Source organism: Canis lupus, chromosome 38 (genome assembly GCF_048164855.1).
Source record: "Canis lupus baileyi chromosome 38, mCanLup2.hap1, whole genome shotgun sequence".
Classification (NCBI taxonomy): domain Eukaryota; kingdom Metazoa; phylum Chordata; class Mammalia; order Carnivora; family Canidae; genus Canis; species Canis lupus.
Genome location: NC_132875.1, coordinates 12415431 through 12433789, shown reverse-complemented (window position 1 = coordinate 12433789; position 18359 = coordinate 12415431). Strand labels below are relative to the sequence as shown.

The 18359-nt window shown below is 37.1% G+C and overlaps 1 protein-coding gene across 1 annotated transcript in view; it reads right to left on the bottom strand.

Moving 5' to 3' along the window:
- The window catches only part of USH2A (usherin), a 691295-nt gene that overhangs the window by 482330 nt on the left and 190606 nt on the right, over positions 1 to 18359 (bottom strand). Inside the window, exon 20 of the mRNA XM_072814508.1 lies at positions 7985 to 8215. Within this exon, the coding sequence (XP_072670609.1) occupies positions 7985 to 8215 (231 nt within the window). The remainder of the gene's footprint in view (positions 1 to 7984; positions 8216 to 18359) is intronic.

Here is an 18359-nt window from a genome sequence, read left to right as displayed (position 1 = left end):
TCTATGGGGGTGTGTGTCCCCCTCCTTCCTGCTTATGTCCCTCCTTTTTCTGAACTTAAGGTCAAAGGACTTCCAAACTGAGGCTTCTCCTCAGTCAAGAAAATGTATATAACTGAATTTCTCTCTCTCTCTTTTTAAAAGATGTATTTATTTGAGAGACAGAGAGAGCATGTGTGAGTATAGTAGAGAAGGGGCAGGGGGAGACGGAGAGATAGAATTTCTCCTGCTGAGCTCCAAGTCCTACCTGGGGCTTGATCTCAAGACCTTGAGATCATGACCTGAGCTGAAATCAAGAGTCAGAGGCTTAACAGACTGAGCCACCCAAGCACCTCCTGAGTTTCCCTTCTTGAATCTCCAAATAAACACTGAGGGTGATGTACGTGATCTTTCTTCAATGTGTAGAACTTAAATATTTTAAAAATATTTTTATTTATTCATGAGAGACACACAGAGAGAGGCAGAGGCACAGGCAGAGGGAGAAGCAGGCTCCTCACTGGGAGCTCGATGTGGGACTTGATCCCAGGACCCCGGGATCACACACTGAGCCAAAGGCAGACAGACGATCAACCACTGAGCCACCCAGGTGCCCCATTGTAAAGAACTTAAATGTGGTCTGCATAATTTTCCCACACAAAGGAACTCCAGGTGCATGATTTCATAAGACATTTCTTCAGAATACTAGAACATAGTTTTGAAAGATATGGAATTTTGGTATTGATATTATTTGAATTCTGAGTAGAAACAAAATTAATCTATACTCTTCAATGGGTGTTATATTTATCCTAATAGATATAACATAACGGCAAGTGTAGATCTTTAAATATCTTTAATTAATTTTTTCCAAAAAATATATACAAAATAATTCATTTTAATCAATTATTCATAGGAGCTGGTTTCTCTATCATTGCTGACCATTAATGATTCTTTTTCTGCTCAAAGTTCCCCTTTCTACCCATTTAAGGATGAAAAGGAAACTAAAATTAATCTCTATTATGTTGATGCTGAATGTCATTAAGAGATGGAGAATTTTTTTTTTTTCTTTAGCAATGAAGCTTAGGGAAGCTTTTTAAATGGCTAACATATTGGAAGGAAAAGACATTGGACAATTTAAGTAGGTAAATGTGAGACCACGTAGAAAAGCTGGGGACATGGTGGACACAGTGTGTTTGAGAATGTGGTAGGAGGACGTGAGAACAAATATGCACTGTGTATATCAGGTGACAATACATTTTGGTGTGATTGTGACAGAGAAGGAAAGCTCAGATGCCTCACAGCTGATTAAAAGAATTATCAACTAATAGAAACATTTTGCCCCAAATGTAAATATTATTCTATCCCATCAGCATGGTCAATGCTGACTTGGCTTACTGACAACATAAGTCCCTGTTGGGAAAAACTAGGTGCTGTTTCAAGATCTTTCCATTTACCAAGCATTACTATCTGTTTTGTTGTGTTGGTTCTCTCCTGCTTCTTTTATCTGAGCTACCTTGTACGCATCTTTAAGGTTCTTGACATCAGGGCAGAAGAAAGAAAAATGAATTGTTAATGATGAAATTATATATTAATTTAAGGAACTAAGACTAGACACTTAACCAAACATAGGCAAACTACCAGCCTGATGTCTGTGTTTGTAAATAAAGTGTTTTTACAAAAAAACCCCATCAAACCAAACTAGGCTACCCTTATTTGTTTCTGTATCACCTATGCTGCTTTCACAGCACCACATCAGAGCTGAGGAGTTGGGACAGAGACTCAAGGCTTGCAAAGTGGACAATATTTAACATCCGGACATTTACAGGAGAACTTTGTAACCTCCTACTCTAGACTGACACCGTAAAAATTAAAAGGCAGGGGGAGGGTTAGTCATGCAAAGAGAAACTTCAAATTTCATTCAATTTGACCACCGAAGCCAGACCACACTGGTGAAGGAAAAAGTCATGTGCTGAAAGGATTCTTTTTTGAAAACAGAGATAAAATTCCAAAGTGAAACTGAACTTACTCCCAAACCAACCCTACCATTAACATTTCAAACCCAAGGCGACATTATGGAAACGGGCTTCAAAATGTGTCACTTTTTAAAAAATTACAAGGGTTCAAATACGTGCAGTCATCATAAATTGGCCTTTATGATGAATTTGATCCCTTCCCATCCAACAATGTCAGCTTTACACCTCTCCACTAAAGGGAGTAAGAACAAGACAGTTTTGACCCTTATTTCTTAATGTCCCTGGTCACCCATGGGTTGGTCTGACTTCCGTGATTCTCAGAAGACAGGCAGGTTGATCCTCGTCTCTACCAGTCCATAAAGATACACTCAACCAGATTCATATTCTCCTCTGATTCTGTCGACCTGAAACACGCCAGGAGCCTCTTTATTCCCCAAGAGCCACTTCTCTACCTGTTCCTAAAGTCCAGTTGTTACTCTTGCCTTTACTTTTCTGTATCATTACTGCCTGTTCATTCAACTGCTGAGGCCATAAAGTCAACTCACGTATTTGCTTTTCCACAGCTATGCCTAACATCTAACATCAAAGGTAAAATAAAACGTGTGGTTTAAATCTGCCTGGAAGGACTTGGCATTTCACTTATTTTGTTGTTTTTGTTGTTGTTGCTGTTGTTGGTTGGGTGATTGATTGGTTGGTTGGTTGGTTGGTTGGTTGGTTGGTTGGTTGGTTAGTTGGTTGGTTTTTTAAGCACTTTCTAGACAAACTACTTGCTCCCAGGTAGAGGACAACAAATACTAGGTACCAAGGGTGTTGAAGGTCAGAATTAATATGCTTTTACTAATTAGTCTATCTGAAGTTTGCCCTCCTTGCACTTTCCCCACAAATTATAATCAGCTTTCCTTTAAAGAAGTGTTTAAATGTCCCTGCCCACTAAAAATAATAAGTAATAATAAAGCATGTATATATCATAGAGTAAAAAATATATAAAATATATGCTCTTAAGGAATATTGATTCAGGGAGCTGCATTTCTCTTTTTATAGATCAGTAATTAATTGTATTTCTGTTTCCTAAAGCATTCTTTCTAGTTCAGTCATTTTGGGGAAGGCAAATACTAGGAGACAAAAATGTATGACAATCATTTAGTGTCCTTGAACAGCATTATTATGAAGAAAGTGTACAGAGTTCTCATCTGCAAGATATTCAACATCAGTAATCACATTTCTCGTGAAGACAAATAAAAGGGAATTACATCCAGGTGCACATGTATGCTCATCTCCCCAGTGGTTTGCTACAAAGATCTCCCCAAAGGCAGTTCCTGATTTCTGGGCAGGGTCACCAGTAAAGGCAGTTTAAAAGGCTGGTGTGATTGGCATCTGGATACTACAATAGTCAAATCTTCCCCCAAATGATCATGGACCTGTTTTCGCTAATAGGAAGAAAAAGTGACAAGGAGAGAGAGGGTCACCTTTGGAATGCCAATCTGAGCAGTTGCTGTTTAGTTTGCTGTTTTTACCAGCTTCCTTTTGGATGACTAGCATTACATGGAAGGGACTAAATTCTTTGTGCAAATCAAGTGGATTTACTCTGCATTCCTGAAAAAAATAAGAGCATTTTTTTTTCCTCTGAAGATACAGTGATCACCCCGTCCAGCTGCAGAAGGGAATGTTCTATTTGCTACTCTTGTTCTGGAAGGAGAAAGTACTGTTAACCCCATGTGGCCAGAAGAATATTTTACCATGACTGTTTATATGACTTTCTAGTTACAATATTATGAACTTCTAGTGAATTTTTTGCTTCTTTGTATGCTCCGACATAACCCAAGAATTGAATATCCTTTTCCATATTGAGTATTTCTTTCCACGTCATTTCAATTATCTCTGTGAATTAACAGATCCCCTCAAATTAACAGAGAAAAATAAATTTATGTTAATCTACAATTATAAACATATTATGTGAAAAAATAATGATTGAACAATTTACTTGAAAATTCAGTTATTTTTAAACTCACAGCAATAACCTCTATTTTGAATTTTTGAAGCTACATAAATATGCAATGTTCATTGATTTGGAATTTTAGAAGTTAGAGGCATTAGCACAATCCTCAATTTAATAGATGAGCATGATTAGATCCATGGAAAAAATCATTTATCCAATGTTTCAATACTAGGTATATTAATTTAACCATTTTCAATAACAAAATTAAATAACACATTTTAATATAGAAACTGCATATTACTCATATCCTAAATAGAACATTTAGGTACACACATCTTACATTATGTGTAACAGCAGATGAGTTAGGAGAATATTGGTTTTATAAATTTCAGAAGACTCTTAGAAAAGCTCCTGTCTCATAGTAAACGCTTAACAAACATTTGTTAAATGACTAACAGTTAATAGCTAAAGTTTAATGACTTCTAAGTAATCTGTGTGGCAGATACTGCAGAGTTCAGTGGGTGAGCTATTGCCTTTCATCCTCATCCACTTCTAGATATGAGTATTGTAAGCAGTATTATTATGCCAATTTTAAAGAAAAGGAAAGAAAGGAACAAAAATGATCAAGTGGTTTGTTTAATGACATTTAACTAATAAACAATGGGGCCTAGATCTGAGACTTATTAGTCTGCTCCCTAAGCACTGACTCGTAATCATATAGAAGTGAGGAAGTTAATACTTGATCTTAAATTTATACTATGATGTAAATGACTGATAATATACCCTTCCTGAAGATTATTTTATAGAACACTTGTATCCAAAAGGAAAAGTGACCAAAAACAGAACCTAAAAAAGACAAAGCTGATTAGTTTTTCTGCCCAGAAGTAAATTTTGATGAAGTTCATTTACGATAGAAAATATAATATTAAGCAACATGTTAGAACGTATACTCATATTTTTAAATTGTTTTCATTATATCATATGAGATAAAAACACTTAAAGCAAATATGGAAGAGGTGTGAGCCATCCAGAGATTCCCTTCTGGAACTGTAATACTGAGAGCATTTATACTGAGACTTGCAATACACTGTTAATGACTATGGAACATGCTATGAATGTATTTATAAGTCTTGTCATCAATGGGTGAAATCTGACTTATTTTATATATATACAACATATGTACGATAATATACATTACTATATATTTTGTCTTTGAATATTATTTGAAATCTCCATTCATATTTCAAGTTATTTTAGAGTTTGATATTTTAAAGTGAACAATTCAAAATAAAAGCATTTTAGCTCTTAACAATTAGTCACTTATTACATATAATTATTTGAGAGACTTCCAAAATTTGTTCTTTAAATTCACCTCAGAATATAAAAAAACTGCATAAATATATAGAAATGTGAGTTGATAGCACCACTTGACATACAGCATTTCAGCCCCATTTAAAATAATTTCATTCAGAGATCTAGCTTCTAGGAACATTCTGGAATCAATTGCTATGGAAAGAAAAGTGGTTTCTAAATGGCTTTCGGGTGCAAGTAAATAAAAAGGCCAACCCTATTTACTATTCATGCCTGAAAAGCCAACAACTGAAAGAGAAATGCAAAAAAAAAAAAAAAAAAGTTTAGTAGTGTTGGGTAAGGAATATTTGAGTGATAAATACTTCCCTTCCCATCCTCATTTATTACTTTTAGGTATTTCCTATTCTACAACTTCCAAAGAACTGTCCACATACAAATCTTCCCCCTCCATAGCAAAGCACCAGTGTTTGAATCAGAAGTTTCCAATTCACGTTTCAACCCTGAACTTCAGTAGCTATGGTACCTCCGTCTCATTTTCTCTGTACTCGGAGGCTAAAAATTCCTACCTACAGGCTTGAGGAAGGATTGGATAAGAGACTATTTAAATAAAAGAAATAGAAGATGCTAATTATTCACATACCTCTGCGTTTAGGAAAGACATAAGTTTAGAGAAAACTGTTGCATGGGTTTTATAAACTGGCCCTAGCTTATTAATTGGGTAAACTTCATGTAACCATGGCTCAGCTCAATACAATTTTTCAACCAAACCTGCTAACTGACCCAAAGGGTCAAACCAATAATTTGACGTAGACCCGGTTGAAACATTAAAGAGAACCTTAAAAGTCAGACAAAGCTGCTAATAAAAAGGAGCTAGTAATGCCCCAGAACGTGCCTGAATGCAGAAGAACTTCTTATTCTCTGGGAATCACCAAACCTCCAGGGAGCAGTTCAAGCCAAAATTGTGATCTCCCCGCCTTGTCCTTCAAATGATGTGTACTCCAAACACATTTTCTGTGCAGCTGGAGGCTTTGTTATAGACAGAAGGATCCTGCTCAGTGAGGCCGGTGTTTACAGCCTAACTTTTTTAAAGAGGAATTTGGAAAACTTCCCAGACGCTACATCTGCCCCTAGCCCTTGCACCTCAGAGTATAAGGCCGGCTAGGGAGAGCGTGCAGACGACTAAATTTATTAACGGTGGACGGGCCACTCTATCTTTCACTGCAACAACAGTAGGTGATCCCATCAAAAATCTGTCTGCTGGCTAGCCAGCAAATCTGAGCTGACATGCTAGCAGCAGATATACTCAGCTGAATGGAAACGAGTGCTGTTTCCTCCAAGAAACACATCACAAGCCAAATGTTGGACCAGGTAGGCAATTTCTATTTCCATTTGTGAAAGGGCCTTTCAACTCTGTATCCATAGGCTTTTTAACTTTCTTTTCCAGATCCCTATTTTTTTTTCTTTTCATTCCTTTCTTTGACATTTACGAATATTAAGCAGAAGTTGAACATTTTATGATTGCTCAATGGTTGAATTTCTAATATTCCACAATGATTCTGAGGTACCAGGCCACTAGTTAAGCAGGCATTTGCCTCAATATATCTCTGCTGGGATATCATTCACGTTAAACGTACATCAGCAGCCAGCCTCACTTAAAAGCAAACTATTTACTATTTTAAATAAAAATAAATAATATTAAATAAATAATATTCGAGCCACATTTTACAGCTTAAATTCCACCTCACGATCTGTCCTCAACATAGGCAACATTTTGAAGACTACTTGCTCCAAAATGACTTTCTCCTGGATTAAATGAATACTGTTACGAGTTTACAGAATCACATGAACCTTATTCTCTGTAGATTTTTTAAAAATTGGGAAAGTGAAGTATGCAACATAAATAGTTACAGTCTTCTGTAATTATAGTGAAATAGCGCTTTTAGAAACTCTAATTTGGAAAGGTAACAGGACTTCTGGAACATTGTAGGACCAGCAAGACCAGGAACTGGGTGAGACAAATGAGGCAGGATTATAGAGCCCCGCAAGTGAGGGATGAAGCTTACCTTCATTTAAAATTTTGGCATTTTATCGGGAATATTTTGGCATTGATTTTCATTTTAAAAATATATTGTATGAAAATATTATTTCTGTTGACTCCTGAGGGAATTTTTTATGCCTTAACATTTTGTTCACAAAGCAAGTGCCTCACTTATCCATAGTGCCAACATATCCAGGTACATTCCCCCAAAATTAGTTTCTCCCATAATGCTCTCCAAAACACCTACTGATGGTATAATGCTTAAAAAAAGTGGCAAATAAAAATTAGGCATACCAAGCTAAGCAAATAGCTTTCTTATAATTGCTTTTAGGGGTTTTAATAACTCAATATGTACTGAGAATCTCTAACAGCATGGAGCATTTCTCAAACTCACCCATCCATAGAACTCTTCTTCTTTTGTAGAGCATGTAAAGTCGTCTGAGGAACACATTCTGGTAAATGGTGTCTGAGAGCCGTTTCCAGCACATACTTTGATCAAGTAAGGCTACTGTCCCACATATATATTTCTCTTCCCTTTACTTACCCACATCCGCACCCCCCCCAGAATACTAAAAAGATGGACAAGTTGACACAAGATGAAGTTATAAATTAGTATTTATATGAATTAGTATTTATGAATTAGTATTTCTATGGACAGGTATAGTAAAAACTGACTGTGAAAAAATAACAAGATAGTAAGAAACATCTTGGAGCTTAGTGCCTCTGCAATAGAGTGATGTCAAAAACACTCACCAGTAAAGTCCGTATTGACTGGGTGTGTGGAGCTGGGAAATTTATAATATCCATTTCCTGTGAAACGAGTTCCTTTCATCATTATGGCTGTGGGAGCTGAGAGAGATGACTCTCTCCTCTCCAGCTGATACATGGGAGAGGGTCCATTGAGTTCTTCCGGTGCGAGCCATCTAACACGGATGGTTGTGCTGTTGATTCTTTCCACCATGGGAGGCCTCAGTTGGGTTGGCGCTAAATGTCAAAAGACACTTGTTACATTCGAGAACTTAGCTTCTGTCTCTGGACACAGATATTTCAACACACGTACACATGTACTTGTGTACATCACACTCAAGATCAACTTGATTGTGGTCTCAAGAATTTACATGGCTCCATGAACTGAAGACACAAGACAGAGTTTATCTTAAATGTGACCAAACACCATTTAAATGACTAACAAATAGTTATCATAAAACTTTTAGGATTAAATAAAATTTCTTCTTGTAGATAATTTCTCTATTCTTTTTCATTCAGAAAAAAATATTACGTATTACCCTCTGTTGGTGTCTCACCTCAATTCCTTTTAACAACCTGGTACCATAATGGTGCAATGAGCCTGTTTGTCTCTAATTGGCTTGTGGTGGCCCCTTTTCTGGAGAAATTCCCTTGCCTGAGTGGAAACTACCTCACCCAGAAGCCACCAGATCCCTCATGAAACCTGCAGCCTGTGACTACCTGTGCCCACCGCCAGTGGGTACTGATCACAAATGGTAGAGGCCCTCATCTTAACATCACTTCAAGTTATGGCTGCAATTCACAGATCCAAGAAAGTAAAGGAAATCATTAAAATGGGCTAGTTCATGGGACAAGAGGGCGTGTGGGGTTCAAAAAGAACCTGGCCCGGTGAATAGTCACTAATTCATTCCAGCCAATGAATAATGCAGGAACGATGACCCAAAGTTGCCAAATCTTTTACGTCATTAAAGATAGTCATTTTATGTGTAGTTTTACTGATTTTTAAAGCTTAGCAACTAAAGGAAAACAAATAAGCAAAACCACTCTGAAAGCCAAGTAGTGCATCCACATGAGGAAAAGGAGCCTGTGAGCTCAGGGGTTTATGAACTCTGGTCCAGGTTCCGTAGACTCGGGGCAGCCCCCTGGGCCCTGAAATGACAATACCAACAGGGCCTATGCCTAGCTGCAGGGAATGCCCTGTGCCCATGTATGCCCATGCATACACTGGCATGTTTAGAGGTCCTGGGACACTGGCAATTCTCTGGAGGCTCCTGGGAAACTCCAGGAATGAGTAACAGAGATAGAGACTTTTCCCTACAATCTACTAGAAAGGGGATAAGGGTAACCATTGAGTTAATAAAAATAAAGTTTTCATTTGATTTTTTTCTTCTTTTATTTTTATTTAAATTCAATTTAGTTAACATATAGCATATTATTAGTTTCCAGGGTAGACTTTAGCATATAGCATATACTAACACCCAGTACTTGTTACATCGAGTACCCTCCTGTGTTTTCTTCTTTAAACAGTTGAGTGTATAGGCTGCGATTCATCCCCACCCAAAGTGGGTTGGCTGGATTTGAGTGGCACAAGCAAAGAAAGGAACAAATATCATTATCACCAAGCTGACTGTTTAAGGATTTAAACTAAAGCCGTGTTAACATAGCCTTCTGCATACACAGAGTCTTTGCCTATTTCGATAAACATAAATTAAAATGACAGGAATACAAGAATTGATATCCTTAAACCATGAAAGACAATTCACCTTAAAACAGCTTAGAACAAGTACTATTTGTTACTCTCTAGAAAGCTGGCCAGCTTTCCAAAGGGAAATAATTAACTGTGATTCTATTTTAACTTTGCATGAAGAAGAGGGCACTGAGCAATGTGTTCATCAACTTACAAAGATAATTAACAATTCTGTTCATCTTCTGCTATTGCAAACCATGTGATGTTTTTATTTCTAGATATGTATAAATCTGTAAATTTTATGCATGATTTCCTTTAGCATTCCCTGCCAAAAATTAGTAAATGGTGAGTTCTCAAAGATTTCACTCTACAAGCTTTGCTCCATCTTCAAAATAATCCAACACAAAATAAAAAGCTAATCATCTAGAGATTTCTTTCCCCCTGAAGTTTCTCTTCATTGTTTGGAATTCCATTCTTGTATTAAAATTTTAGCAGGCTATTATGGGTTATGAGCTTAACCGGGGAAGAAGGATTGTCAAATATTTTTGAGTCCTGGGTTCAGGGAAGCAATGGGGGAGGACGAATTACATAATTTTTATTATCTATCTAAAATTTGCTGTTTAAAAGCACAAAAGAGAAGCACCTGGTGGCTCAGTCAGTTGAGGATCTAACACTTGATTTCAACTCAGGTCGTGATCTCAGGCTTGTGAGATGGAGCCCCAAGTTGGGCTCCATACACCATGGGGAGTCGGCTTGAGATGTTCTCTCTTCCTCTCCCTCTGTCCCTCCTTCTTGCTCTTTCTCTCTCTCAAATACATAAATGAATATTTAAAATAAATAAATAAGGGATGCCTGGGTGGCTCAGCATTGAGTGTCTACCTTCAGCTCAGGGCATGATCCCCAGTCCCAGGATCAAGTCCCACACCAGGCTTCCTGCAGGAACCCTGCTTCTTCCTCTACATATGTCTCTGCCTCTCTCTGTGTCTCTCATGAATAAATAAGTAAAATCTTAAAAAGTCATAATCAAATAAATCAATAAATAAATGCACAAAAGACGAATTTTGAACTATTTTGTTATATTTTCTGCATCCCACATACAATTCCCTAGTGTTATAGGACAAGAGAGGTTGACATTCTAGTTTGAAAAATATCGTCTAGTCCAGTGACATCCAATGGCATTTTCTCTAATGATGGAAATGTTCTAGATCCATATTGTCTAATATGATAGGCATTGGCCATGTATGAATACTGAGCACTTGATATGTGGCTAGTGAGACTGAGGAATTACATTTTGTTTAATTTTCATTAATTTTATTGTAAGCTTAAATAGCCATAAATGGTGATCATGGCTACCATACTGGATAGCAAAGATCTAGAGAGTCACAAACTATATATATTTGGTGTGTTAGGAATATGATTTCCATTTTATCTAAATATTTAGGGAAATTAGGAATATGCCTCCTGTACTTCTAGAGAACCAAAGAGTATTATCCTTGTTTAAAAAGTAGCCTCTTACTCAAAGTCCCATTTACTTGACATTTGATATTCCTTCATTTCAACCGCCCAGCTAGTTAGGGATAATGGTGAAGCTTTATACCACTACATTATTCAGAATCCCTTACCCCATTGAAAGCATAATCCGAAATCACTTCTTAATCAGGAATATAAATTCAGAGTCAAATAAAACAAAAAGAATTCCAGCAACTCAATAGTTCTTTAAAAAATATCTCCTAAAAGTGAGAGTGCACTTTTTTTTAATTTGGCAAAATGATTATAATCAATAAGGGCCCTCTTACTGAGAACCCACTACAATTAATGTTGACTGTTTAAATTCTAACAAGTAGTGGATCCCTTCTAAATTCACAGGGGAATTATTCCACCAAGCAATTAGACTATTCTTAGGAAGTCAACTACAAAGAATGAGTCAAATTAAGTTTTTTTTTTTTTTTTTTTTATTCTCTTGCTTAAAAAAAAACCAAACAACTTTCCAGCTGGTATGTTGTAGCTTCACTTAGAGGAGCCAACCCAGCCTGTTTGAAAGGGTGAGCACCCTACTGAGTCATTATCTTCAGTTTCCCTAAGACCAGAGGGGGAATTTTCAATCAATTAAACCAGACTGGTCACACACATACACATACATGTAAAGTGATGAAAAGAAAAATAGATATTTGTGAACTATTAAACACACTCACAAAAATACATACTTACTAAGAGAAAGGAGGAATAAAGGATTATTTCTCAGACTATCAAGGTAAAGGGATTAGGTATAAATTTGTTCATCACAAAACTGGATTAAGAGACAACATAGAATAATGTTTCAGAGATTATATTTTACTTTTTAATTTCCAATTCCACATGACTTAGGAAAATCACTTAAAGCTTATATAGGTCCTCAGTTTTCCCATCTATAACATGAGGATAAATTCTTGGTGGAATATCTTGACAATAACTGCTTTAAAAACAATATATATAATTGTGTTAGGTTTTACAAAGCAAATTTCTACACAAATGCAAGGCACTATTATTAGGCAATAACACATCTTTCATATTACATATTATAAAAGGATACAATTCATCCACATTCAAAATCTGTATTTACTTAGAAAATCCTCTTATAGCTGTAAAGTACAAAATGGATCTTCAATATCCATCATTTCAAAGAATAACAACATACAAAGTCTGTTTCTACTTCGAATAAAATTACAATGTTTTTGTATTTTTTCCACCTGCTTTGTATCCAGCTCCCAGCCTAGCTCTTCTATTTGTAAGTATTCTTTTATAAAATGCTCTGATAATAGACATTCTTCTTTATGCAGCATTTATTACTTTATAATCTGATTAATAGCATATCATAATGCATAAATTTACATGTGCAAAATTTATGTAGTGTGGAGTTTGAGTGTCATAGGATAAGAACGGAAGGCTAAATGAGCAGAAGCTTTGGTTGATGGCAGGTCTTTAAAATCAAATCTCCTTATTTGTTTTCAAGCAAGAGTTTGTTGCCTATGAACACTGCATAGCAGTGTCAATATCTTAAAACATCGTCAACTTTCTATTACAAAGACAGGAATCCAGGAATGAACAGCCTTTCGACGTTTCAGGCCTATGTGGGGAGCGGATTAACATAAGACATCCTCAGGCACTTTGTCAATAGAACACGATTTTGACTTTTCCTCAGAAATGCAAAACTGTCATGAGAAATGTAATTTGCCCAAACATGGCTAGGCCAAAACACCCACGGAAGGGCACTGGGATCAGGGCTTGCACAAGAGATCCAGGCCAGGAAGCCATGATTTCTCAGTTGGAGCCCATCCTACTGCATCTGCTCTCCAGTCAGTGTCCAGAAGCTTCTCAGAATCTCAGAAACCAGCCAGCCTTGCCTTGTTCACTGCTCTCTCTTCTGACCAGATAAACAGAAACAAAATCCATTTCACCCTTTCCTCCTTCTTTGTTTACTAGTCTTCTTCAAGAGAGAATATGTGCAGTGGAACCGATCTGGCAAGGAGAAAACTTCGCTTCTAGACTGGCTCATTTGGTCCCTAGTCATGGCACACAGGCTAATCCATAATTTGGCCCCTCTGTTCGTTGTTTGGCCTCATTTGTTGAAGAGCATGACAGATCCAATTGTGTCTTCCGGTTTCAAAATTCAATGATTGAACATTTTCAAGCAGTGCTTCTCAAGGAGTAAACCAGAAGGGATGCTGGACATATGACATATGGATCCTCTCAGCCCTTCAGGAAGCCAGCCAGTTCATCCCCTTCAGCTCTGAGCCACCTTGTTTCTCGACCCCAGCCTGGCATACAGGAATATTAAGACTTCTCTACGTCTTACGACATAAAGAAAGGCCAGAAAGCACTGCTTTTAGAGAATTTAAGGCAAATTGCCTCCTTGGTGAATAAACACTACCTTTACCAGCTGTTGTTCTGGTGATCATCAATAATTTGCAAGTAACTCGCATCCTAGATGTGCAGAGGAGAGGACCCATGCTTTCTGAACCGCACACGCAGCAGCAGTGCTGACAGTGAGCACTGTTCCCTAAAGTCCACCATTAATAAAAGGTAGCTGCTTGGACTGTAATTATGGCATCCTTGCTACCCAAACTTGAAGCTTTTATGGGGCTTATGCAATTAACTACTTAAATGCATCGTAACACTTGCTTCTCTGACAGCAAAGTATTGATTTTTTAATCATTTTCAAGTCTCCTCTAGCACAAATAAATGTACTACAGTTACAGTTAATGCACTGTGTACATGCATTAAATGCTGGTGTGACACAATTTATTATTTTGTGATATATAGAACTGAAGTTTGGCTTCTCAGAAATTAGCATCACCGAACCGACGTCAGCATGGAAACCACCATTGTCCTTGATACTCCAAATTCTCTAACTTCAAAAAGCTAGAGAGACCTTTGTTAATAGGATAGTTAGGCCTAAAAAAAAAAAAAAAAAAAAAAAAAAAAAAAAAAAAAAAAGGAGAGGGCACTGGATATAAATCTTTTATATATGTCAGTGTAGGAGCAAATTAAAAATTGTCTAAAAGGAAGATACAGTTTATATTTTCCTAAAGGTGTCACTGTGGGACCTATGGCAACTTTGTTCGGATGAATTTTTGTCTATTTAATTTCTTTCCTTGTACTTATGTAGGGTACCCCTATCAAAATATTTTATATACTGCAGTCTGTTTGATTCAGCCAATTTTTCCATATTCTAATTGTGTTGTTTTAACGCCTTCCTGTAGATAACACATCATAAAGCTCAAAGCTTTAAAAAGTATGATTTCTACATGCCACAAAGGCCAACAGAGCCCCTACTGAAGTCACCTACCTAAATGCAGACCTGGTGACAGAGGTCATTACAAGTTTCATCAATGAGCCCTTTCCTTGCGTGCATCCACACATTCAAAATTAAAGTTGGTGAGAGTAGAAAGCAGTTAATTCTGTTTTGTTAGAAATAATATCATTTTAGTTTTAGCATCTAAGACAGATGCCAGCATTTCACTCTGAACAGATGGTAATTCCATCTAATAGTGCATCTCTGTATTAGTAAGGTCTGTTGTGTATACAAACAGTAATAAACAGTAGGTAAGGATCAAAATAAATTTTAATTGTTGACATTAAATTCTGGCAGCCACAGTTCTAAGGCTGCAATATTCCTTTTTCAAGGCTGTCAGATTTACTAATGCTGCAAAAGCTCTGCTGAAAGCTGCCAGATTCCAGTTTCAGTAAAAAAGGTTTCTGCACGCCACCAGTGACTGATCGGCACCGGGATATCTGTTTCCATAGCTGAAATAATTGTTCAAGAACGATATGGAACCGGTGCTACCATCCATGGGATGGGCAGCCAGGATCCCCTTTAGAATGTTCCTGAAGGACCGAGCATCTCATTAAGAGGCTGATATAAAGAGCTACATCCAAATTGCTACATTATGGGAAACAGTGTCACCACAGCCCCTTTCCTACCCTGCTCAGTAGGTGCCTCCCAGTCAATGCATTTTATTCTCTTTGCAAAGCTGGGCATTCCTGAACTTCTCCAAAAGTGACATCATTCCTTTCATTTTGTTTGCTTTGCCGGAGCCTGAAGGATTTCCCTGACAATCGGAGCTACCATCAGCTGCGCTCTTCCATAGGCTTTGCTGTGGATCAAGTGTGCCAACAAGCACCAATTTGGTCCTGACAATGCCTCCAGCGATCTGGTATTACAAGTAGTAGCCGCTATTTATTTTGGGAAGCTGCCATGTTAAAAAAAAAAAAAAATCATTAAAAGACCCAGTTTGGCATTCAGGTGACTGTTCAATAACAAACATGCTTTGCAATCATATTTCTTTAAAAAATGGATGTATTTTTTTTTTAATCATGAAAAATATATTGCTTCCACCATATGGGACAACCAACGACTCACCAACCGATTTAAGATGCAGCATATTGAGCTGACCATATGTTACAGTGCTGTTGAATGGCTGAGTGATTCATGCCCGTCACATTCTAGTATATCAATTAAAGCTCCTTGAAGTCTGCATGATTTGTGTCTCTGTTATTAAACCCTGCTAATTCATCCCACTTACACATCTGTTATAAATCTCTAGGAGTGCTGCATGATTCATGGCAATCTGTGAGCATGCTACAGCAAATTCTTCTCCTTGTAATTAACAGTAAATTGTTTTACTGCCATGCAATGAATTTTTCAGTTATATTGCAAATGAACTCCTAAATGTGCGGTTCTTTCCTAAGAACTGACTTATATCATTAGGCAATTAAAAAGTATTGCTTTGAACCAAAAGCTTTTAATCAAGCGAAATACAACTTAAACATTGCTTAAGAGCCACGGAAATGTGACATGTTGGTTAAAACTGTAAAATAATTTCTGTTGTTGAAAGAGCAAAACAAACAAACAAAACCCTCAGTGTACTGAGGATCTCAGTGACGCCGCGACACACGACTTGCTGCCTGGAAACACTCAGTGAGACAAGTTTGCACAGATACTGTTTATCTTAGAAGTTACTTAAGTCATCTGTCATTACCAAATTTCTCAGATTGCTTTACACTTCTCTAATTGTAAAACAGTGCCTTTATTCTTGAAATAAATAATTGGATAATTAGCCAAGTTGAATCATCAGAGGATTCCAGCGCTGTTCAAGTGTTCTTGTCAGAGGTGAAGCAAATTCATTTCAGCTCGCCTCTGCAGCTCTTCGAGGAGGCTTTGATTTTTTTTTCCCCCACTTTCTTGGCAGCAGCTTCAGATTCATGAGTCCATACATCAAGTCAGTAGTTTAACAACAAATGGAATTAAATTCAAAGAAGGGAAACTAATTGAAGGACAGCAACAAAAGTGTTTGGTAATGTGCTTTTTAATATGGCATGCCACATTTGCATGATAATTTTTCCTTTTTAGCATGGAGCAGAAAGTGACTAGCTTAATGAGGGATTATTCAAGACAGGAACGAACAAAATGCATTCATAACTAAGAACAAAGATTGTATTATGAAACAAAAACAGGCAACCTCAGAGAAGTAACTGGATGATTGGTTTATGCATTATGAATAAAAAGATAGAAAAATATTTATATTAGTATTCACTAATGACTATATATACAAGATTGTTGTAATTAAAATTATAAATTAACATATTAAGAGTGCTTGTTTAATCACTCTGGGTCCTATTCACAATGAAAAGACTCATGTACCTGCATGCAAAACAATGTGTGTTTTCAACTGAGCCGCAAACAGCCTATACATTTTACTCTGGATTCAGAGAAAAACCTTAATGCACCGCTAATTACTTGCTTAATGGGAAATGGGCACTTCTAAGCTGGTAGCGTGGAGGTCAATTTATGACAGGCAAAGGAAATATCACATTGTTCACCCCGGAACAGAGCTCCAGAAGGAATTTCTCTCACGAGAGGTTTAAACTGTGCCGAATTCACAAAGTGTTGGATGCACACAAATTTGCTAAATTGCAAGGGTGATCTTAAGGAAAAAAACAACCAGGGCTCTAACAGGGCCGGGGCCATCAGCTCATTACCCTCCAACACCCAGAAGCAACTCCAGAGCCACCCAACACCCCACTTGGAGGCTTTTGCTCCAGATGGAAACAGGGCTGCTCCTGGGAGTGACCAGTTCCTCCCAGCAGACCAGTTCTCAGCTTTGTCGTGGGCCCAACACTAAGGCAGCAGCAATGCAATATTCCTGAGGAAATGCACCGATTCTAACCATATCTCTCACTGGAAAAAAATACATAAAAGCACATTGCAATCCTCAAGCTTTCTGATGAAAGTCAGGTAGATTGTTGCAGGTATTTTTTTTTTTTTTTTTTTTTCTGTCACTGAGATTTAAGGAGGAAACATGCTTTCATGAATCCAGGCTTTGGAAAAGCTGAACACTCCTACCAACTTTTGGTTACCATTTTAAAAAAGTTTTTGACTGGTCTCTGGCTTCTTTCAATCTCCCATAAGATATTCATGTGAACTACATTTGCACGTAAGAGCTAATTCCCCACACATTCATTAGATTTTGTGGCAGTAATATATTCCCTCCGATTGCAATTTCAGGGCAGGAAGCATCATAAGCTGTAAGCCAACTTTTATTTCTTCCCTACAGCAAACCTGTTGACTCTTCAAAAAGGATTGACCTTCTCATTGTTTATTTCTATGGCTTAGTATCTATGAGTTCTAACTGGATGTTGAATCTTAGGAAAAATCGTAACCGAAAACTCTCCTGCACCAAAAATAAGTCTGCTAAGAAAGATATTGGATCTGGAATTGCTGGGCTTTTCCGCACACTCCAACAAAAACAATTAAGTTCATTCTTATTGATTTCAACACTCCCCGAAAATGATATCCTCGAAAATAAATCAAACGGCAAACAAAAATTATTTTTCCATACTTTTGTCATGTAAGTGACTTTATTCTCTGCTTGGCAGGAGAAGAATCAGAGTTCTGACCAAATGTATTAAGGGATTAAGAAATAAACATTTTCCCAGGAGAACACTAAAATAGCTTTTCCTTCAGAAATGAAAGCATTTTTTTACACGGAAACGAAAGTTAATTTATTTCTTTTAAGGGAAATTGGGTAGAAGGAAAATGTTGGCAAGGAACAAAAAACAATTTTAAATTTACACGTTTGAATGTACACATTGAGAATATTTTAAATGTACCATTACATCTTCTCCTGCAACTGCTCAATCCTTTACATTCCAGCT